A 24,209-nucleotide genomic window follows, 5' to 3' on the forward strand; every position below is an offset into this window, starting at 1 on the left:
TGTGGCCATGAATTAAGAATTTGTTACCATGTTTTAGTTAAATTGTGGCCATGTTGTACTGATTTGTGACCTTATTTGAATCCCACAATTTCACAAAAAAATTGGACACAAATAAATATGACGTGGCCGCAATTTAACTAAAACAAGGGGATGAATTAATAAGTAGTGGGAACACACAAATTCTTAATTCATGTCCAACGTTATCATGTTTTTATTTTCCCCGCATGTCATGTGCAGGGCTCAGTATTGGGTTGAAGGGGCATGATTTCATTTTTTTATGACTGTTTTATTTTAATCACATCTATCTATCTATCTATGACCACCATAGTTATTTCTATAATCTCAATATAATTATTGTGTAACAGGACAGATATAAATTGCCATGACACACACCCAATTGAAACACACAAATGACATTAAAGCTGTCTAAAAATCCTCTACTTTATTCAATAAGATGTTTTGTAAAACATTCAATAAAAAAATGTAATCACTTATTGCTTGTTATTAAACTAGTACTTGATCTTATGCATATTTTCTCAAAGCATTCTCATATGTAACACACCTCTAGATAATTAGACAGATTTCTACTGTTTGAATATATAAAAACATGAACAAATCAAAAGTCATAAATTAATCCCACATCCTTGCCATAAGTGCAGATTGAGCTATTAATCTAAGAAAAAGAAAAAAGCCTTGGCCAGTGCACAACCTCTCCGTTTGCATATCCATTCAATGCTTAAGGGTGCTGATGGTTTACAAGTCCCTCACAACACACATACATTCTTTTTAAGGAAATTGTGTACAAGGCAGTATTCAATGGTGACCTGGCAAGATGCGTTGTTTTTTTGTTTTTTTATCCTTTAGCTTTCAAGGAAGGAAGGGTGCAGTTGAACAACAGCAGGTCCATTGTAGCTTCTAAAGCAGTCGGCGCCGACAGCTTCGGTGGTGATGCAAACCATAAATAAATAAATTAATGATCATAAATAAGTTAATAAATTAAAACGATCTGTACATGTTTTAAAAATGGTCTGTGAGAGTGCGGAGTGTGGTGTAAATAGTACACGAGCCTGCAGGAGACATGAACATGCTGCGTAACAGAGGGAAACTCACAAATTTGCTGCCTTTGCCTTTTTGAGGCATTTCCTTTCAACTCTGTCATGCAGTATGTTGTCTAACAGGCCTTTTCTGGCATTTCCATGTTGACACTACATGCCTGAACTCAAGATCAAGCGTGCAAGCAGCGGCGACAACACTGAAGTCAAAGAGAAATTCCACTAACTGCATATAAAGATATATCGATGGTTATAAATATAATAGTAATGCATGTCAAAGTGTCCAATTCTGACTATATCGAGCTAGTGTTGTGTGTGTTTTTTTTTTTTTTTTTTGTGCAGTGGATGCTAAACTGCTGTACATTCATGATGAGGGAATGAAACAGAGAGCAAGCGCCGTGTGATCCTGTCAGGCTGGTGGAGGCTCAGACGGGGGGCTGGGGTGACCGCTGCTGCTGCTACTCTTTTATAGAAGCACACACTTGCCCTTCTCCACCCAAGGGTTGTTCTTCATCAGCTCGGGATTCAGGAAAGGGTCCTCGGGCACACACTCCTCGATCCACTTCACCAGGCTGAGGAGAGGAAGGAGAAGTTTCCTCATCATTCTGGGACACAGCGCAAACTGCGCAACCTATTTAAAGTGACAAACCTCGCGTCTGATGCAAAAATGGCTACTATTTAGGAGTAAATAGAGCAGAGATTTGTTCTGGATGTCTGCGACTTTGAACACGGATGCTGAGTGATTTATGAAATTGGGGTCATGCGAGACCGCACCCATGTTGAACAAATGATAAATGAGGGTGATAATCATGTAACTCTTTGCAGAGGCACCATCCATCACAGACGATTAATAGAAATGATGTGTCCAAGATGAGAGTGATGATCTCAGATTCATGTGAGACAATTTTTAAGTCATCATGACCCAACTTTATGACTTTATAACTGCACAATAACACTGGAGGAAACACCACGCTGGCGTAAACTGGCCTGTTCACTACTGGCCGGTAAAATGTAATCTGTAACAAAGAAATTACCATTGTGAATATTTCAGAGCCCTGGGACGCAGGGAAATGAGATGTCACTGTAATGTGACAGTGGCGGGTGTGACTAAGAGGCCATGCTTGCTCTCAAATTGGAGAGTAAAGCACCAGAGATCTGAGAGCATTAGCTCTGTCCTGAACAATCACCAAGAGGACCTGACCTCCGGGCAGCCTAATTTGTGACATGAGGTGAACCTGCAAATTCAGAAATAACTGCAATTATGAGTTCATGGTGACATTAGGGTTATTCAATCAGGAAACAGGTCAGGGAAAACCACTGACAAAACTGATTACTCTTCATTAAAAAAGGAACTATGAAGTTGGAAATATAGTAAGTGGATAAGACAAAAAAAAAACTAACTGTACATTATCCAACTTATTAAGAGACTATTTACCAAACAAGTAACAGACAGACAAGAAATAATGATTTGAGTTGAAGTTATTTTATTATTATTTTAAATGTTTCTTACTTGTATTACTTATATTACCTAGTACTTACATCCGCTTAAAGCTTCTGCTAAAAAACGGACCCGCAATGGCCATTGCTGAGGGTTTTTTGCTCACCATATCCACCTTATTTTTAATGTAAGAGTGGGTGCAGCCATTTGCAACTAGTGTCACCTGCTTCCATTTATTTTAGAAATGTTTCTTGAGCAGCACATCAGCATATTAGAAGGATTATGTGACACTGAGGACTGTTGTGTCATAAAGACTGCTGAAATAAATTCAATCTTAAAATATAGTTATTTTAAATTCTAATAATATTTCACAATATTTTGACTGTTTTTTATTTTGTATTTTTAATCAAATAAATGCAGCCTTGGTGAACATAAACAGACTTTTGAACAAAAGTGTATATTGAAATATTACTGAAACCACCCTTAAAAAGGCGGCAGCAAAAGAAGTCGCAAAATTGCTCCAATTACCTCATCTTGCATTTATATGCAAATAGAGAGGCCACAGAGTGATATTAGAGACATGAGAGTAGCAGTAGTACTATTGTCAAACCAACGGTCAAATGTGCATTTGAGAGTTCATTATTTATAACAAAACACTGGACAGCTCAAAGCCACAACTGACCAATGAGAATTAAGTATTTGTATAATAAAAGGACAGAATATATGGGTGATGTTTCGATGACTTGATGTTAGGTTTTTCTGTGCTTGATTGTGTGACGTACAGTACCAAAAATAGAAGCAGGGTAGAAAGGGTCATTATCTTTTCTGTTGTGTTACGAGGCGACAGCATAAAATATATGGGTTGCAACTTGGAACAGAGACTATCACAGTGTGAAGAACAAAAGAAATCACACTCACTCTGTCACTGTCTTTGAGGATTTCTCCCTTTTGAAGGCCAGCTGGTACTTGAGGCTTTCTACCTCCTTCTTCATTTGGGGCAGGTCCAACTCATCCATGACTGAAGCTTGATGTGGAAGTGCTCAAACTTAACCTAAACAACAGGATTGAAACAAGAAATAAGATTGTTTCTCGAAACCGATTCTCCTACTGAAACTGCTTTAGCGTATCTTTTACATGACTCAGTGATTCTTTCAACAGCCATTCCAGGCGAGCTGTGCCTGCTCCAAATAAAAATGTAGCATTGATGTATGTTTATGTATTTTTAACAGCTGATTTTGCATCAGTCAATGTGGATTGCAATTAAAAATCTTGCCAAATCAGCACATCATTTGATGTGTTTGCAACTAATGATTTGTGGATGTGATCTGTACGTCCATGCTGAACAGATCGCTTATGTTAAATGATGTGAAAATAAACAATGCAATGACTACTAACAATGCAAAGCTACTTTTTATAATGTTTATTCAATTACTTTGACTACCTATAATGTATGTGGGTTTTTTTAAGCAAATAATGGTATATGTGATTCATTTTATTTATTATGTAGCATTTGATGAATTCATTTAATTAAAATGTATTGGCCGCTCTTGTGTTTTTGTTTTACAATTAAAAAGGCAAAAAATGTGCCGTTACTAACTTAAGGGACTGTTTCTAAACCTTTTCGTGTTTTATCACCATGTGTTATAAGTCTGATTCAGTCATGCTACATTATATTTTTGACTTGAAAAACAGATGTCACCAAATGAATCACATTTTCTTGAACATAACTACACATATTCTGTTATTTTATTTTTGTTTTGGCCCCTGTTTTGTTCTGGGATGTACTGCATGCATGTGTTTAGCTTTGAAATAAATAAATAATTCAGTAATTAGATGCTTGTCTAATGCTGGCTCCTTTCTGAGCAGGGATAACTTGGGTGATCAGAGTTTGCGTCTTGAGAGTTTGAGTGTTGAGAGGAGTCCAGCATTAGGGCATGTGTGTGAGCCAGAGACAGTTCAGCATGCAGGTGTTCTGCTGCCTGTCTACATCCGTCCCATAAAGGCTTTTAAGCGCTTCCCAGCAACACCAGCCAGACACTGGAGCCTCTCACTCTTAAAAGCTCTGATTTCACTATCTGAGACTAAACACACTCAGAGCAGCTGGGAGACTGTGATGTTCTTCAAATCAAACATGATGTTCAGAAATAGTTGGGGGACAAAGATGTTTTGCAAACTGCATGATGAACTGTAACGCTCTAAAAATTTCCACTTCTCTCAGGCCACCCATAAATACTTAATTCATATGGAGATATTCATGAAATTCATGACATTGTGTCCCGATACAATGGAAGCAGGAATCGGTTGTTGCCAGAAGGTAAATACACTGATTTCAGTGCTTCACTGAGGCCCTAAACAAATATAGAATCAATAATGTCCTAGAATATACAGCAGTTTGCCGCAAGGCATAAACCTTTTTCCCCCTCATGAACCAAATATTACTGATGCATGACATATTTGATGAAACGGATGCATGATACCATTTTATACGTGTTAGTTTGATTGTAACATTACGTGTAGCCTATACTCATCAGTGCAGTAGGACTGTGTGACATATTAGATGGAGGATGAGGATGAACTTCTCAAGCCAAGCTCTTCATCTAGGTCGTTCAATGATGTAGGTCATCTCCATGTAGCATCAAAATAGGGGGGATTGGATTTTAGTTTGATTGAATTCAAAATATAATAGTTACCAAACAGAAGCATATCATTATTGTGTCATCATAACTGATGTAAAATGGTGTGGAAAGAACTAAAGAAGATAAATCAAATCTGTCAATGAATGTGATAGATGCGTTTCGTGGTCATCTGATGAAGACCAGAGCATGACTTGCTTATCTCAGTTACATCCAGTGGGTATATTAAGGTTTCACAGAGCAGATAAAACTATTAAGAAGCTATACTGCAGGAATTGTAGGCTTCTTCCTGTAAATATAGGCTGCCTTTAAATAACCCAATGATTTTGTTAATCAAAAAAGAGGGATGAATGAGGTAAAAGCAGGACGCTGCAAATCGAAGTTTTATGTAACACCGGCAAAATCGCTGGCAGCCACAGCGGTGATGGAGGGAGTGGAAAAACAATATGAAAAACACACACACACACACAAAAAATAAGAATATATGGATGTCAATCACCAACATTTCACGCTAACATCATAAGTTATGTCAACTGTAATCAAGAGTCGATCGCGGAAAAGATTAGATCGATACGAATTCACATTGAATTGTGTCGCTTACCTCGGTGATGTGTCTTTGGGTAATACCCGAAGCCCGTCTTTGGCGCAGACTGTTCTTATCTATGGGAAATGTCCTTAGATTGAGCAAAAAACACACATACGCCTGTTTCTAATTGGCGAAAACAAACGATGGACGAATGTGTGTCCGCTGTAGGCAGCCGAAGGACTGGGCAGGGAGACTGAAGATAGGCTCCGGCAGTAGCGGCAGAGACAGCTGAAACGATGCTGAAGAAGTTGAGCTGATGGCAGTGGTTACAGCCTAGTAAAGTGCAAGGACGCTGTTCAGTCGCTGCTGGGCCAATGTAGAGGAGGTGCTGGGGCAAATCTGTCTGGGAGGGGGGAATCGGGGGGCGGTTATATGCTGTTGAAGTCTAAATGTCTCTTCTAATGTTGGAGACAAAAGGACGCCCGATGTCCCTTGCCTATTCGCTAGAATTGTCAGTGTAAGTGTTTTGATTTCCCATACGGATTTGCTCCTACTCTTCTGGTAGCCTACGCTTTATCCAGTGCCTATGCCCTAATATGGCAAAATTGAGCTTCAACATGTTACAAGATTAAGCTTTTCTGTCAAAGAAAACATTTAGCTGTGCGATTATTTTATATCTTATAATCACACAGCAACAGTGCTTTTCTGAATACCACAGCTGTGAGCACCAGCCTCGTGCTTTAATAAAGCAATTCAATAAACAAGAAAAAAATTTTGTTGTCTTGTTTATTTTCTCTCCGCCAACTAAAATAGTTCCAGCTAAAACATCAAGCTTTGCGTGTTGCCAAGCAACTGAAAGACTGAAACACGGTCTGGAGCGGCGTGTATTGTGACCCGGAGCCACAGAGTTTTCCCCTTCCTAACTCAAAGAATTTGTGTAATCCGCTCCAACTCCCCTCCGGGTTTTCCATCTCTCACTCCTTGTTTATTAGTGAAAGAAACCGCGCTCGTTCCGGAGCGGAAATATTTACGCTGCGACTCTCAAAAATTGTCGCTTGCCAATATTTAAAGCTATACTACCTATTTAAAAAAAACAAAAACAAAAAAAAATCCATCTTCCAAACCATGCAGTGTTGCCAAGTCCGCGATTTTCCCGCGGAATTTTTACACTGTTGCCGCTGGTTGTTTTTAATGTCAGCGGTTTGAATCGACCCCAAAAAACTTGATATTTAGCCCTTGGAATGCGAATTTGACCAGGGGAGCCCCGCCAAAAACGCAGATTTTACCCCGCGGAACGCGATTTTTACCGTGGGAATGCGATTGGGCTAGTTTTGAGGAGCAATAGTGAAAACCTGGCAACCCTGAAACTATGTCTTTACTTTACCCAATTGACCCTTTGCCAGGAGTTTGATTGACAAGCAATCTAACCAATCATAACGCTGAATCCGCCATTTTGACCGACCAAGCAGTCAGGAGTTAGAAGATTAACCTTGGTGGACTTGAACTTGAAAAATGGTGTGTACTGACATCTTTCCGCATTTTAAACAACATTCCTTCTGATGTTCATTCATGTTTATTTGATGCTATAAATTAACTAGTAGGAAGAGATGATCGGTTTACGAGCCTCTTGAGCTGAGGCGCTACAGCAATCTGTCACGACACATTAAAGAGCCACAAAACGTTTTTTATTGTTTGAATTTCTTTAAAAAAACTACACAGTTTGAAACTGGGACTTTGTTTCATATCATAAGTAACCTGCTTTGTCTTGTCTGTCGACGTGTTGTCAGTGTCCTCTTTGCTCCGCGGTGTATTTTTCACTGCGTGTGGCGTGACAGTGTCATGGCTTGTCAGACAAAGCAACAGTAACTAAGGGGGGCGGGTCTTTGCAAAGGGTCAATTACACTTTGATCAGCTTAAAAATTGTTTATAGAGCTGTCAGATGAATTCATCATTTAGCCGTGCATGTCATGTCATATTCGTACACAGTGAAAAGTAGTTCCGGCTGTGGGTAGCTTGAAGGTGAAAATTTGTTGTCACTACGAACTAGAAAAAAACTGACCATGGTTCACTGAAAACAGCAAACCTCTGGGGGGAAAAACAGTTAGGCTATTTAGTTGCTCTGAGAAGATTTGTACACTGTGTACACCATTTGTAGGCTATTCATCGGCACAGAGCAGCAGAGTCAAAGCACAGCCATAACAATGTTTTTCCATAAGACACATATGCTGCAGTTCTATTTTTTAACTGCTAGAGGGTCAAATGAGTGTATAGACTATCTGTCGTACAATACCGTTCATTCATGAAGAACAGAAATAGAAAAAATTCAAGCTGTAGCTTGTATTAAATAGCCTATGTTTCAAATACTATTGCACACAATTTGACATAAACCTGAAAGCACTGACAATAGTATTCTATCAAAGGTGTTAGGGCTGTAAACTGCTCACAGGGAGATTTAAATGTTTGTCTGTTGGCTGATACAAGGGCATCTGTCATCTGCTCATCTCAGAGCAGCACTCATGTCAGTCTCCTGTGGCATCACACCCAAGAGCAACATCACGAGGTGTAAGATGAGGAGAGGTGCCTGCAGGACAGCAGGAGCAGTAGATCAGATGAGCATCCTTTTGTGGGACCACCATCACCATGCAATGAAAGAAGGGATGTATTGTTGAATCGCAGACAAATCTGAACAACTAACTAAACAAAATGCAAAGATGGAGAGGAAGTTGCTGTCACTAAACAAAGTGAACCACAGCTAAAAATACTACATAATTCAAAGTACCCATGTGCTTGATAAGATTAATGGTGAACATTTCTGTGTGGATTAAACATATTCTGAACGTTGATTGCAAACCTCCACCATAAAGTCTATAGTGTTGTCTGGTATTTTTTTTTACCAAAAGAGACTGCTTTCAAAGCGTATCCAATACATTTTTATTGGTATCAGTTAACCTTATAGCACCATGCATTAACCAGTTTGAACCATTTTCTTCAGATATTTGTGTTTCACAAACAGAAACTGACTAATAGCCACTGACCAGTTCTCCCTTCAGCCATCTACGTCCTAACTTTAGCACATCCTATTTTTATTGCATCCAACATTTATTGCACAGGCATACGGGAATAATGGAGCTCTGCTCTGAATACAGTTAATGGATCCTGAATGAAGAACTTCCTGCTCTGCCGATGGGGTCAAGCTTTTGATGGGTCCGCTGGCTATTCTTTGGCTTAACAGTGCAAGGAGTATCTTAAGTGGACAACAGTTCATAGAGTCTGTGATGCTTCATCAAAGAGAATTTACACAGATACCCTATAATAGCCTGGGACCACATTCTGAAGATAAAGACATATCCCATGTGTCCTAAATTGATGGGTGTCCATGAGAAGCTCTGCCATTAGTGCTTTAACACAAAGAGAACATGCAGGGGATCTCTAATGGAGGTTGCAACTGAAAAGAAACAAGACCGTAGCAGCCTAGACATATTCACATTTCTGCATTATTTTTCGCCTTAAGATACCTGTGACTCTGAGAACGGCATAACGGAGCATCTCCAGCCAGGTGAATGCATGTCAAATCATTCCCCTTCACAAGTGCACACAACAATACAAATGTCAAAGCATTGTTGTGATCTTATATATTGAATATAGGACACAATTTTAGGTAACCTATTATAATATTTTCACGTGCATTACATATTCCTAAAATACTGCAATACAACAGGTGACATGCTTTTACCAATTGTGTTACACATGAAGGAATATTTCACTAAAATATCTATAGGCTACTTGACAAAAACTTAAGGAACATCTGTAGATACAAGAGTATTATTGTCTAAATTATAGTGTTAGAGCCATTTCTGCTGCCAGACTCTATAATGATCTGCCGAGTGAAATGTGAATTACAGAGAGGAGTTGAATTCATGTCCAGACTCAGGATCTGAGCAAACAGCACCCCCTTCCGTTTAACTAAAAAACCCAATATGGTAGATCCAGACTCGTAATGGAAACAAAAATGTAGATGCAGAATAGACTGTAGGCTACACAAAAACTGTACACGGAATTATGAAAACCTTACAATCATAAATAAAAGATTTACTAACAAAGTGTGTAAACGTGACGTTAGACACGCGCATGTCGAATGTTGTTTCGTGAATGAATCTTTTAAATGAACGAATCGCACGAATCGTTCATTTCCATGCTCACTTTTTCCTTGAAGTCTATTTTTTGAAGCGTGTGATTGCTTTGGTGATTTTATTGTCTTCAAAACATGCAGACTTGCTGAACGACTCGGAGTTAAATCAATTGAGCCAATCAGTTACATCACTCAATCATGATTCATATACACATATGGCGCAACCTGCAGGATTCAAAAGATTCGACTCATTGACATGATTTGTGTGTGTGTGTGTGTGTGTGTGTGTGTGTTTTATTTTACAAGACAAGTATAAGACATTGTAATACATATCAGAGCATATAAAACAAAGAGTACCAACAATAACTAAAATACAAAAAGAAAATGTATATGAAAAAATAACAATAAAAAAAGAAAAAATAATAGGATACAAAGTGCTACATAATTATTAGGGCAGTTACATGAATTTGAAAAGCTTTAGAATTTGCATTGTTTTTATAAGCTTTTTGTTCTGTGATCTCATGTTTGAAAGAGTTTCAAAATATATTGTGAGATCAGTGTTATAAAAGGTAATATATGAGGGTTTCTTTTGAGTTATTTTTGTCTTATGAATATAAAACTTTGCCAAAATAATTAAAATAATTAATAATTAATAACATAATTTTGTTATGGGTTTTGAAAACAAAGTAAAATGTCATGGGGTTCTAAATTAAGAGCTCTGTTTAATTTTTTTGTTATGTCTATTTTAAAGTCAGTCCAAAAATAAATAGAAATGGGCAATAAAGAAATAAATGTTCAATATCCTCAGATACTCAAAAAGTTCATTTATCACAGACAGTATGGATATATCTACTAATGCTGCATTTACAGGATAACATCTACACTGCGTTCCAAATTATTATGCAAGAGACAAATCAGTAAGATTTCTGTACAATAAACATTCAGATTTTAGTTTTTCTAAGAAAATGTTTGTTTGTTTATTTATCCATGTCTTTTTAGATAACTGGTATCAATCTCAGACAAAATAATTTGCCAGGTCTATAGAAACCCTACTTAGAGGTTGTTCCACATTATTAAGCAAGTCACAGTTCTCATGCAATATGGGGAGGAAGAAAGATCTTTCTGAAGATGAAAAGCATGAAATGGTGCAATGTTGTGCAAAAGGCACGAAAACAACTAATATTGTGTGAAACTGAATGGAGATTATCAGATTAAGATTTGTGAGTGATTTAGAGCACAACAGAACTCGGTCAGATAAAGGCTTATTAATGAAAGTTCCTGTCAAAAAAATTAATTGTATTAAAAGGGCAGCTATAAAAAAGCCAGTGTTGAGCAGCAAACAGGTATTTGAAGCTGCTGGTGCCTCTGGAGTCTAAAGAAACTCTCCATGCAGGCTGGCAGTTGTGCGTAAAGATGCATTTCAGCCACTCCAAACCAAACCTAACAAAGAGAAACATTTACAGTGGGTATAGAAATACATGAAGACTCATTTTCAAATAGTTTTATTCACTGACTAATGCCGTACTACAATGGATGGTCTAAATGGATGATGGTTGGTGAATGGCCACCATGTTCCAACAAGACTGCGACGGAGCTGGTGGGTGATGATTTGGGCTGGAATACTGGGAAGTGAGATAAAGAGGATTAAAATGACTTTTGCAAGATATGTGAAGTTCATAACTGGCCATTTTCAGCTATGTTATATAAAAGGAGGATAATGCACAGTACAATGCACTACACTGTAAAAAAAATCCCGTTGTTTCTACGGAAAAATACCGGCAGCTGTGGTTACCAGAATAATACTGTAAAAATGACATCAAACCGTAAACATACTTACGGAGTTACATGTGAATTTTACATTTTAAATATGTATATTTAACATTGGATTTCAGTACACTGTAAAAAAAATCCCAGTAAAATTTACGGTAAAATAACGTATTTCATTAACTGATATAATGTTAATTTACCAACCTAATGAAGTACTAATATCTGTTTTGTACCTTTATAATACACTGACAGTCACCAAACACAGTGGTGATGAGAGTCACATGATGAATCAAAGTTCATCACAAGCAGCTTTTCCACAAGCTGAGAAGGACAATACTAATATATAGAAGGTGCACACAGTGTCATTCACACACACACTAAACACCATCATGGTAACATGCATGAAATTTTAAAAATGCAATAAACATTAATTTAACAACATTAGATGTAACATAAAACCCTAATGTACATAACTGATTAGAAAAAAATGAGAAAAACTAAGAAGAAACAGTTATTTCAACAAAAATATATCAAATGTGAAGTGTCACGCAGGGAATTGTGGGAATGTCAATTTACGGTTTTTCACTGTAAATTTGACAATGAATTGTTATTTTTCACTTTCAAAAACTGTGAATTTAACGGTATTTTACCGTAAAATTACATTAAATGTACCGTTAGATCTATTACAGTTATTCACCGTATATAGTATGGAAACTTTCTGTAAACCAATTAACAGTTTTTCACCGCAGCATTTTTACAGTCTTTTACTGTTAAAATCACGGTAATTTTTTACAGTGTATTGTACAATGCACTATGCTCTATCCCATGCTGCAAAAAAACACCACAGCAATAAACCTGTTTGAAAATGTATTTCTACACCCACTGTAAATGTTTGGTTAGTGGTGTCTAAAATGCATCTTTACGCACAACTGCCAGCCTGCATGGTGAGGTTCTCAAGACTCCAGAGACACCAGGAGCTTCAAATACCTGTTTGCTACTCAACACTGGCTTTTTTATAGCTGCCCTTTTAATACAATACTTTTTTTTTGACAGGAACTTTCATTAATAAGCCTTTATCTGATCGAGTTCTGTTGTGCTCTAAATCACTCACAAATCTTATGATAATTCGATAATCTCCATTCAGTTTCACACAATATTAGTTGTTTTCATGCCTTTTGCACAACATTGCACCATTTCATGCTTTTCATCTTCAGAAAGATCTTTCTTCCTCCCCATATTGCATGAGAACTGTGACTTGCTTAATAATGTGGAACAACCTCTAAGTAGGGTTTCCATAGACCTGGCAAATTATTTTGTCTGAGATTGATACCAGTTATCTAAAAAGACATGGATAAATAAACAAACAAACATTTTCTTAGAAAAACTAAAATCTGAATGTTTATTGTACTGAAATCTTACTGATATGTCAATTGCATAATAATTTGGAACGCAGTGTATGAATAATTTTGTCAATGATTTCTTTTACTTTATTAGATATTATATATAGTAAAGTCCAAATGCTGTGCCAATATAGACCAATGAGTTTTAAGCCATTTTGATTGACATGAAGGAATGGATCCAACATTAAAGGAATTTCTTATAAAATTGTTATTGAAATGTTTATCAAAAAAGGAGAGACCATTTACAAAAAGCTGAGGATTTTGTAAGGTTGTATTACTAACATCTAAATCTGAGAATTTGGTTAACATTATTATGCCATTGGGATAGCCTTAATTACTTTGTTAGCCTATATTCTTTTTCAATTGACATGATTGAAAATCCCCAATAAAATCATAATTGTTCTGATAGTCTTTAATATGCAATAATTTATCGCCGATTCCAGGAACGTGTTGTGTCAATTCCCGACAATGAAGCGCATCTGCTGTTCCGCACTACATTTCCCACAAACCCTTGCTGCGCGAGCCTGGGCGTGTGAGAGAAAGATTAAAATTGGACCATCTGCAGACTTTGATTTAGCATCAATGGTGAGATCCTACATTGTTTGGCTAAATAGACATGCGAGATGTATCTTGTCATCATGTCTTTTCTGTAGCAGAGCTAGAGGTCTATCTGACAACATTTCGTAAAGCTGAATCCGATGTTTTATTAAAGCTGCTCGAAAAACCAACTTCGTCGGCTAGCCAACACAGCTAGCAGCTCACTTTAGGCATGCGAATCACTCGTACATCATCAAACGTGTGTGCTTGCTTGTGTTTTAACGGGGTTGTTGTTGTAAATATGGTGTAGTAAACAAATTATGTCTTTTATTTCCGTTTAATCCGATGCTTACGTTACAAGACTGAGCGATTTTTCGCAATCACCCGCTAACAAATCTTGGCTGTGTCTCAAAACATAGTTAGCTGTCTAGTTTAACAGTATTTTTGCGATCGGACCATTCTAAATCTCACCATTTTTTAGTCATAAGGACACCTAAAGCGTTGATGTTGCTGTTCTGCTGACATACAGCCGCCGGCACTGTTTATTTTGACAGATGAACGCTTTTGATTTGTTTTGACGCTGTGTCAGGAAGTGTCTAAATGTCTTCACAGCTTATATGTTAAATGTAAATGTATATAACGAGAGTGAGCTTCACGTTTTCGAGAATGGGTAACGTTAGTTGACGGAAAAGTGTCTATGGATACTTATATTTTAAGAGAATGTCAAAATAATAAATAGGATGTTTATCTAAGGTTCTGTACCAGGTCACCATTTCTTAAACGTTTTCACCATTTTAATCACATTTTTTCTACTAGTTTATTTTAAATGGTCCTGTGGGTTGATTTATAATTTTCATACAAAATACAGGTATTCCATGAAGTATCTTAATAGCAAAAATGAGCACAATGCTGTTTACAATAGTATTAGATGAAGTATTGCATATCACAGACATGCCTGTGTGTGTGTGTACCATAATATCTTGTTTCATAAACTATATGTAGATATGGATGTATGTTAACAATATATTTTTTCCCTATTGTCTACAGGCTGCAGCAGCTCTTTTCTACAGGGCTTTGCTGTATTATGAGCTGTTGTAAACCGTCACGTTTCAATCGATTCTCAGGAGGATCTGTGCCAGGTGCCACTATCGCTGTACCCTCACCTGACATCAGCAACCGGGTAAGAATGTGATATGTATTTACATTTGAAGAGTTTGGTTCCAAAACGCAATAACTCCATTTTTATTATTTTGAGTAAAAAGGTGTTTTCTTTACCAATAAAGTGGCAAGATGAAAACCACTATTTCCTGTTTCAGACTTTCACATAGCATCTTTTGGTTATAAAAACATTAAAAATTCAAATCTATATTTTGATTTTAAAAAGTTTATTATAAAAACTTCCCCAAAATGCAATAAATCCATGACACTTTTTTTTTTTCAAAATGCAATTAATCCATCAATATAAAAGTTATTTTTCAAATTGAAAATACACAACAAAGTAAGTTGATTCACATATATGACAGGGTCTAAACTTTGCCAATATTTATCTTTATATTCAGGCATTTTACTAAAAATACATTCAGCCGTCGCTCCCAAAATGAATTCAACGGGTCATCTTGTTAAAGTTATAAATTATTTGTTATTACTGATTAAAGAGCATCTGGCGCCACCGCACGGTTAAGTAAACACATTTGCCGAGTACATTGATATTAAAAACGGCTTTTTAAAAAAAACTTCAATGTTTACATTCCACGCACATTGTTTTCAGTGGTGCGCTGTGATTGGTTAAGAGCAGATATATCGCGTTCCGCAGAAAAAGGAGACTGGCGTTTGTCGCGTTTTGGAAAGAAAGGGAGAAAACATGACAGAATAACACGACGGATATCGCATTTTGCACAAAATTAATAAATGACTTTTCAATACCGACCAGATACAATACTGATTTTGGCGGAAACAAAATTTTTTGAAAATGGCGTTTATCGCGTTTTGGAACCAAACTCTTCATTTATTGAGCTATGGAAAGACTTCAGTGGCAAAAATTCTCATTGTTTTCTTATTTCATAATCTTTGATTGCAGACCAAAATGGAAGCTAGTTTTGGATCCACGTTTCCAGCAGTCCCTCAAGTAGCAAAAGGTCAGTGTTATCTCTTGAAATACTTGGACTAGAGGCTGGAAAATGGTCATTAAATACAAAAATATGGCAAAAAAAAAAAAAAAGACTTAACATTTGAAGTGGTCCTCAGGGAAACAAAATATTTAAAAATATGTATGTTGGTACAGCCTAAAAAATAAAGGTTATCAAATTGACTAAGATTTACATTTTGAGTGTCGTATCTCAAACCACTATGAAAGTAATTACTGGTGTTGAAATTGACCTAGATCAGCACTGATTGGACAGAAATCCATGTGAGTGTTTGCCTAGCAACATGGTTCAATCAGTCGCTTGTAACTGTGCTTTTTCATTTCAGCGGAAACCAATTACAAACAGCATCGTAGAACCCCTTCATCCTCCAGCACTCTGACCTACTCGCCTCGTGACGACGATGATGGCATGGTAATCACAACGCCATCCCTTTTCAAAACAGACAATCACATTTACATACTGTGGAATGGAAATCAAAAACCTCACGATTTTGTCATTGACGTGCATCACAGTGGGCTTCTGGATTAGCTGATTTGCTGTTTGGAAGGTTCTTCGTTTTCAAACCAAAAATTATTCAGATATATTTTTACTAGAGGGTGCAGGACGCTATAGTTCATGTATGTAAGTGAGGATAGCATGTGACATTATACCCAAAAATTCTTCATACAGTGGACTACCAGTAAAATTGATACAAATTTGGGACCAAAAATTATTCAGACACTTTGTCCTCCTGACCATGTTTTGCTTAAGTGTTATCTGACATAATTAAGGTTAATTTTTTCTGACACAGTTTAACTCTGAGATCTTGTCATATTTTATTACCATTTTTTAAAACTATAGTGAATAAACTGTATTAATGAAAGAAATGTTCAAGGTGTCTGAATAAATTTTGGTTTGACTGTATCTGTTTATGAGTGGCTATGTATACCGTTTATTTTTTCCCAGACACCACAGCGTGAATATTTGTATAGATGTCGGCTGTTTTTTGTGCCTTGCTAGGTGCAACAGATTTGCTTTTCCACCAAATTTAAGTGAATCAGAAGATGTTGAGGTGCTTTCATCCTGTCAGTCATTTTGCACATTCACAGGAAAGCCCATTTATGAGAAGTGGGAAGCTTGAGGTAGTTGAATCAGAATATTTTAGTTAAGGACTATATTCAGCAACATAAACAGTTGTTTTACTACTGTTGATTTTGGTAACACATGTCTTTCCTGATTACAGTGGTATCAACAGTATCTTTGTAAAGCGGGATTTTGAAAAGAGGGGGCGTGTCTTACTCTGTGGCTTTTTCTATTCCGGAAAGCAGGGTTAACTTACCATAACTTTCGGTTGGTTAACCCAAACCTTTCTTGAAATTATCGGTTCTGTGAATGCAAACGGAAGTTCAGTAAACTCAGAGTATGTTAATGGTGAAAACGCAAACGCTATGTCCGAAATAGAGTACTGAATAGGTACTACATTTGAATTTGAATTTACTTCATGATCATTAAAAAAATATATAGTCTAATATATATAATAAAATATATACTATATAGTCTGTTTTTCAAATACTATGTCTTTGGACATACTACTCTTTTGGTGTACTGTTTTTCGCATACTGTATAGTAGGGAAGGGGAGGTGCACCATACTACTTTTTTTTTTTCCCCTTCTTTTTTTTAATGGCAATTTACATTCTTACTGCATATTGCCACCTACTGGGTGGTTGTGCAATTTTTTTTTTTAATCTTTTGACTTATAATCTTCAATCAGTTTTTTAGTAATGTGAACAATTATATTGTTTGTTTTTGCTAAATATTAAAATTATACATGAAAAATTATTGCTTGAACTAAAAAATGGTTATATAAGTTTTTTTTTTTTATGTTTAGCCATTTTGCTTATACATTTGTTGTAAGGTGAGATGTCACTTATTTTTTGTTATAGAAATAAATTATTATATATATAATACCTCTGGAAAAAAATGTTGAATGCAGATCCATGATGTGTGAGATGAGGAGAATAATATAAATAGATTAAAATCAAATAAACATTGCTTTGTTATAATAGTGCTTTATAGTTTAAGAAATTTTGTAACTACATAATATATTATTGTGTAAAATCTGTCATGCCCACTGAAGCATGGTACGATAGGGCATGTATGAATGCATGAATACTTCTCTTTAGAGCAGGTTATGTTCAGAGAATAAGTTGTTATGGCTACTTACATACCCTGTAAGTTACCTTTTTGGAAGTAAGGGTTAAGGTAATCGGTTTACTTATCCGTACACTTATGAGTATGTCACTTAATCTGCTTTCTGGAATACCCTCCATCTCATTCAAAAAAAGTAAAAAAAAAAAAGAAAAGAAAAGAAAAAAAAAAAAGTGTTGAAATAAAAATAAACTGACTCTGTCCCTACAGCCGCCCATCAGTACCCCTCGTCGGTCAGACTCTGCCATCTCGATTCGCTCCCTGCATTCTGAGTCCAACATGTCGTTGCGCTCCACCTTTTCCCTGCATGAGGAAGAGGAAGACACAGTGAGTGTCAGCAATCTTCTGTTTCCTATTCGCATGTTGATCTAGTGTAGTGACGCAAAAGGCTGACAGACATACACCTTTGCCAGGATTGACATTCTCTCTCTCTCTCTCTCTCTCTCGCCCTCACTCTCTTTTCTTACCCAGGAGCCGCAGGTGTTTGCAGAGCAGCCCTCCGTTAAGCTTTGTTGCCAGCTGTGCTGCAGCGTGTTCAAGGACCCCGTCATCACCACCTGCGGAGTGAGTCAGCCAACCGTCCCCTCACCTCTCCCTCAGGATGGGGCTGTCTGTCATGATCTGGTTTCAGGCCATTTATTGATTTCCTGTCAGTTTGGGCCGTGAACAGCACGCCTCATTGACCCGTTTCCTACGGCACTGTCGGGCTGTTGAACACCACAGTACAAGTGTCCGTTGAGAGATGAATTACATTTAAAATAGCTGAGTAGATGAAAAAGTAAAATTCATCTCTTATTCACTCTCATTGTGCTCTCTTTTTCTTCCTCTTGTCACCTCAGCACACATTCTGCAGGCGATGTGCCTTGACCTCTGGTAAGTATAGCAATTTTAATCTATGCATTTGTCTTGCTTTCACCTTTCCCATGATGACTGTTTCTGCCAGCTGTGAGGAAGTACAGTGAGGGCTCAACACAATTTACACAATTACAAATAAAAAAGACCGCAAGACCGTCATTCATCTTCAGAACACAAATTAAGATATTTTTGATGAAATCCGATTGCTCAGTGAGGCCTCTCTATAGACAGCAATGCCACTGAACTTCTCAAGATCCAGAAAGGTTCTTAAAACATATTTAAAACAGTTCATGTGAGTTCAGTGGTTCTACCTTAATATTATAAAGTGACGAGAGAACTTTTTGTGCGCAAAAAACCCCAAAATAACGACTTTTCAATGATATCTAGCGATGGCCGATTTCAAAACACTGCTTTGAATCTTATGTTTCAAATCAGTGTTTCAAAGCGCCAAAGTCGTGATTTCAGCAGTTTGGCATTTTGAAACGCGAAAATCACAAAATCTCACAAAATCCTGTGGGAAACACTGGTGGAATATATTTCACAAATTCTCTTGATGTTTTTGTGAGGTTAATAATTTTATGGTCAGAGTCACAGACAAAAATATAAATTTGTAATAAAAAAAAAATAGCAAAATAACTTTACAGAGCTGGTAAGAAATATTAAGATTTCAGGGTTTTTTTTTTTTTTCATTTTAATACATTTGTAATGTTCTTTTTAATATGTTTTTGCTTCGCCATTAATCAAGTATGGAGTGCAGATTGATGTTAAAAAATAATTTAGTGCATTTTATCATAAAGCTGCAACATAACAATATGTGGAAAAAAGTAAGAAGTCTGAATACTTTCTATCTGAATATTTATTTATAGTTTCTAAATTTGCTTGCCATTAGCAGGAGTGGCTTTAAGTTAATTTTAGACCGAGTACAGATCTCTACCTCTGTTCCTGTTTCATTTCCTCGCCATGCTGAATCTTTAATTTCATGCTCTTAATTTGACTTGTTTTTAACATAGAGTAACTATTTTGTTTTGCCAAAAACCTTGTGGTTCCACAGAGAAATGCCCTGTGGACAATTCCAAGCTCACAGTGGTAGTGAATAACATAGCGGTGGCTGAGCAAATCGGTGAGCTTTTCATCCACTGCAAGTACGGCTGTCGGCCAGCTGCTTCAGGCAAGCCCGGTGCCTTTGAGGTTGACCCACTTGGCTGTCCTTTCACCATCAAGCTCAGCACCAGGAAGTGAGTATACAGGTTCATTTCCTTTCGCAAGGTCAGCTTGTGATTTCTGTTGTTGCGACATAGTTGTGCAAAGAAAGCATAATGACTCTGTTTTGTGTGGCAGAGAACATGAAGTGAGCTGTGACTACAGACCTGTTCGCTGTCCCAACAACCCCAACTGCCCTCCGCTGCTCACCATGAACCTGGAGGCCCATCTGAAAGAGTGTGAACACATCAAATGCCCTCATTCTAAATATGGGTATGGAATTTTGGAAAGGCTAACATTCTTTTCTTCAGTTCCGTAGATGAACCTTGAATTTATCTCTGCCGATTTCTCTCCAGTTGCACCTTTATTGGGAATCAGGATACATATGAGACGCACCTGGAGGTGTGTAAGTTCGAGGGGCTGAAGGAGTTTCTCCAGCAGACGGATGACAGATTCCATGAGATGCAGGTGACACTGGCGCAGAAGGATCAGGACATCTCATTCCTGCGCTCCATGCTGGGCAAACTCTCTGAGAAACTAGACCAGCTGGAGAAGAACTTGGAGCTCAAGTTTGGTAAGGACACAAAGCTAATTCTTAACCGCTTACAGTTTTTAAGCCAAAAGATGCATGAATGTTCAAATTGTTGTTGTTTTCTTGTGCTAATGTGGCAGATGTGCTGGATGAGAATCAGAGCAAGCTCAGTGAAGATCTGATGGAGTTCCGAAGAGATGCTTCCATGCTGAACGTTGGTCTATTTTCGCTCTGGTTTTGCCAAATTGAGACGTACAGTTTTAGTGTTCCAGTATTAAGAGCTTTCTAACTCATCCCTCCTTTTGCAGGATGAACTGTCCCACATCAATGCCAGGCTCAATATGGGTATACTGGGCTGTGAGTGTCTCTTTCTCATTTATACTCTTCATTTCTGTGAATAAAATGAAATGTCATCATCTGACTGTATAAAATGTTTTGCAGCCTACGACCCTCAGCAGATCTTCAAATGCAAGGGTACCTTTGTGGGCCACCAGGGTCCGGTATGGTGTTTGTGTGTGTATTCTACCGGTGATCTTCTCTTTAGTGGGTCATCAGATAAGTCCATCAAGGTAATTCCGCCTGCCATCAGCAATCTGTCCCTGAGTATCCCTCTTCATCCAGATAAATCTTCTGTACTTCTATGCTCATCATAGGTTTGGGACACATGCACCACATACAAGTGCCAGAAGACCCTAGAGGGCCATGACGGCATAGTGTTGGCATTGTGCATTCAGGGGTGAGCAATTTTATAATTTTCATGGTCTTTCATCAAACTCTAAAATGACTTTTCACTGCCAGTCATCGTAGTAATGTATTAAATGTTTACAGCTATAATAAAAATTGACAATTGATTTGAGAAAGGGATTGCAAATGTTGTTTCATGATGGCTTTAAGTGGACAGGAGATCTTATAAATCCTTTTCTTCTTTCTGCTGCAGGAACAAGCTCTACAGTGGCTCAGCTGATTGCACGATCATTGTGAGTGTTCCTGAAATGCATATGTCAGAGGAATTAAACTGTTAATGAATAGGGATGTGCTCAACGACTAGTTTCATTAACATTTAAAAGTTCAACATTTTGCAACCGACTAGTCTAACCCTTAACCCTTCGGGTTAACAGACAGTCTTTGTTTGTGATCCATTTGAAATAGATTAGTTAATCTATGAACAGTCAAATCCCATACTGAATGCTGCTAAAAAATAGGTCAGAAAAATGCGATGTACTTGCCATCGTATGTGATCCTTGTATATTAAACTTGAGCGTTCACTTAAAGGGTTAGTTCACTCAAAAAATTACATTTCTGTCATTAATTACTCACCCTCATGTCGTTCCACACCCGTAAGATTTTTGTTCTTCTTCAGGACACAAATGAAGATCTTTTTGATGAAATATGAGCGTTTTCTGTCCCTCCATTAACAACTATGCAATTACCACTTTGAAGCTTCATAAAAATAAGTCTAAAGCCCGGAACACACTAAGCCGACGCCGATGAACTAGTGGCGACGAAAGCAGACTGCGGGATTGGCTCGCGTCAGCAGCGTCTTGGTCCAAAGTTGGCCTGACACACCAAACCGACGCTCAGCGCCCGACGGCCAAGTAGCACGTCTGTTCTGCACCTGTGTAAGAAGAAATGCCTTTCCATACCAGCAGGTGGCAGTAGCTGAACAGCCAATCAGAATGATCAGTTGGCCGACTGACCGACGAGCTCCGACTCCGATTCGAAAAAACCCCAATGAGGACCAACTTCAGTCGACGGTGCAGAACACACTGAGAAAACTTAGTCGGCCGATGAACAAAAACTGCCCAACGGCCAACAGTCGGCTTGGTGTGATCCGAACTTAAAACTAATCCATATGAATTGAAATTTCATCAACTCACACATCAGTTGTGGTTCACGGAAGCTCAAGCATGTTTGCTTGACATGCGAGAACCAATGAGGTTCATTCTGGTGTGTTACGCAGCACGTTTGAGCTTCTGGAAGACATTTGTTCTCACGCATAAAGCAGATTCGGTTTAGCTTCTGTTTATGTTCGCTGGTCAATGTTTATATGTGATTGAAAGCCTAAATTCAATTCAGGAAATTTGGACTAAACCGCTCAATTCATGTGGATTAGTTTTACAATCACTTTGACTTTTTGAAGTGTCAAAGTCGTAGTTGTGTATCTGTCAATGAAGGGACAGAAATCTTCATAAAAAGATCTTCATGTCTGTTACGAAGATGAACAAAAGACTTATGGGTTTGGAACAACATGAGAGTGAGTGACAGAATTTTCAATTTTTGGGTGAACTAACCCCTTAAGCAATGTTAGCCATTATAGACATATTTATTCAAATCAACTAAATCAATAGGCAGCGCAAGACCAATAAGTTCAAATCTAATAGCCTATTATAAACAGATTTCCTAAAATAAAAGTTATTCCACATAAGTCGGCACTTTAAGGTATTGTTTGTGACCATGGCAACCATTTGCGTGTCCAGGTTTGAACATGTTTCTCGTGTATGAAATCTGCACAAATGATAGGCGGCAAAATCGCAAAAGGCTTGACGTGTTCTGACAACTGTACATTATTTATGCGTATTCTCTTTGTTAGGATGTTGATATACCAACTGTTCAAGTGTCAAGTAAGTTTCATTCAGAACGTTTCTCCTTTAATCCGTACTGTTTCATACCGTATTGTTGTATAACCAGTAGTAGCAGGCTTAATTATACACTAGTTTGACGTGACATAAAAGAAAAATACACAAAATGCTCTCTCACGTTGCACATCTTCCGAGCGGACATTTCTCTGAAGTCTGAACCTGCCGCGAGTGAAAACGAATGCTATAGATATACGCTTTTCAAAATAATATATTTATTTTAAAATTTAACATTAACATGACGGTAATGTAAACGTAGCCTCTGTAAGAATATATAGCAAAACATTAAATGTGCAAAAAAAAAAAGTAAACTAATAGTATTTCCAGTTCTATTAGCAGCAGCAGTATCGTTTAATCTCGCACATCCCTATTCAAGACACGGTTCATGTGCAGCTAATGCAGATATACACTTGCTCTTCCTCAGGTTTGGGATATCCAGACCTTGCAGAAAGTGAACACTATTCGGGCACACGACAACCCTGTGTGCACTCTGGTGTCCTCTCACAACATGCTCTTCAGCGGCTCTCTCAAAGCCATTAAGGTCAGTTGCGCCTGTTGTAGAGAAGATTTGCGTGTCTGCAGACACATACCCAATCAAGCAGCTAATATTGAGCTTTATTCTGCCCCATTTGCTGATGTGCATGTTAGCTGTTTGATGTTTAAGTGATGTGGAGGATGCGGTCGGTGCTCCAGCAGAGAAGAGAAAAGCACTGACTTGGGTTACTGAGGCACAAGTGGAGCAAAATTAGATCTACTTGGCTCTGAGAGCTTGTCTGAAAAGCACAAGCTGTGCTCGTATCACCATGGTGATGTGTGGGAGGAATGAGGGAGTGGAGGATAACAGTAAAATGATCTCATCTCTCTGGGACTTTCCAGTTTGCCAATTCTGAATGTTCTTTAATTGATGAAACATCTTTCTTCCTCTCTTTGTAGGTGTGGGATATTGTGGGCACAGAGCTGAAGCTAAAGAAGGAACTGACTGGCTTGAATCACTGGGTTCGAGCTCTGGTTGCTTCTCAGAATCATCTGTACAGTGGATCTTATCAAACCATAAAGGTTAGAAGTTTTCAACTTTTAACTGCTTAAATAGATAACGGCTCTGACAGTTGCTTCAGGAATGCTCAGATGATATAATAAAGGACAATCTGCTGTTGATTGAGTAATAAGATGGT

The 24,209-nt window shown here is 37.7% G+C and overlaps 2 protein-coding genes across 3 annotated transcripts in view; one reads left to right on the forward strand and one right to left on the reverse strand.

Annotated features, from left to right (window-relative positions):
* Window positions 1-423: 423 nt before the first annotated feature.
* On the reverse strand, window positions 424-6,156 carry gng13b (guanine nucleotide binding protein (G protein), gamma 13b). The gene is made up of 3 exons (XM_048195421.1): window positions 5,725-6,156; window positions 3,409-3,541; window positions 424-1,624 (listed from the first exon to the last, which is right to left on the reverse strand). Exons 2-3 carry the CDS (start codon window positions 3,504-3,506, stop codon window positions 1,519-1,521), a joined length of 204 nt encoding a protein of 67 aa, XP_048051378.1. The 5' UTR covers window positions 3,507-3,541; window positions 5,725-6,156; the 3' UTR covers window positions 424-1,518.
* A 7,241-nt stretch (window positions 6,157-13,397) lies between these two features.
* traf7 (TNF receptor-associated factor 7) overlaps window positions 13,398-24,209 on the forward strand; it is a 19,834-nt gene continuing 9,022 nt past the window's right edge. The window contains exons 1-17 of one of the 2 annotated variants that reach the window (XM_048195433.1): window positions 13,398-13,530; window positions 14,530-14,662; window positions 15,560-15,617; window positions 15,952-16,037; window positions 18,025-18,141; window positions 18,286-18,378; window positions 18,654-18,687; window positions 19,721-19,904; window positions 20,008-20,142; window positions 20,226-20,443; window positions 20,542-20,615; window positions 20,710-20,758; window positions 20,843-20,970; window positions 21,055-21,137; window positions 21,339-21,378; window positions 23,462-23,578; window positions 23,971-24,093. In XM_048195433.1, the coding sequence (XP_048051390.1) occupies window positions 14,567-14,662; window positions 15,560-15,617; window positions 15,952-16,037; window positions 18,025-18,141; window positions 18,286-18,378; window positions 18,654-18,687; window positions 19,721-19,904; window positions 20,008-20,142; window positions 20,226-20,443; window positions 20,542-20,615; window positions 20,710-20,758; window positions 20,843-20,970; window positions 21,055-21,137; window positions 21,339-21,378; window positions 23,462-23,578; window positions 23,971-24,093 (1,635 nt within the window). In that variant the 5' untranslated portion in view covers window positions 13,398-13,530; window positions 14,530-14,566. Of the gene's footprint in view, window positions 13,531-13,587; window positions 13,742-14,529; window positions 14,663-15,559; window positions 15,618-15,951; window positions 16,038-18,024; window positions 18,142-18,285; window positions 18,379-18,653; window positions 18,688-19,720; window positions 19,905-20,007; window positions 20,143-20,225; window positions 20,444-20,541; window positions 20,616-20,709; window positions 20,759-20,842; window positions 20,971-21,054; window positions 21,138-21,338; window positions 21,379-23,461; window positions 23,579-23,970; window positions 24,094-24,209 lie in introns of those variants that run through there. The other variant, XM_048195442.1, reaches the window with a different exon arrangement.

This window comes from Megalobrama amblycephala, linkage group LG1, assembly GCF_018812025.1.
Source record: "Megalobrama amblycephala isolate DHTTF-2021 linkage group LG1, ASM1881202v1, whole genome shotgun sequence".
NCBI classification, from domain to species: Eukaryota; Metazoa; Chordata; class Actinopteri; order Cypriniformes; family Xenocyprididae; genus Megalobrama; species Megalobrama amblycephala.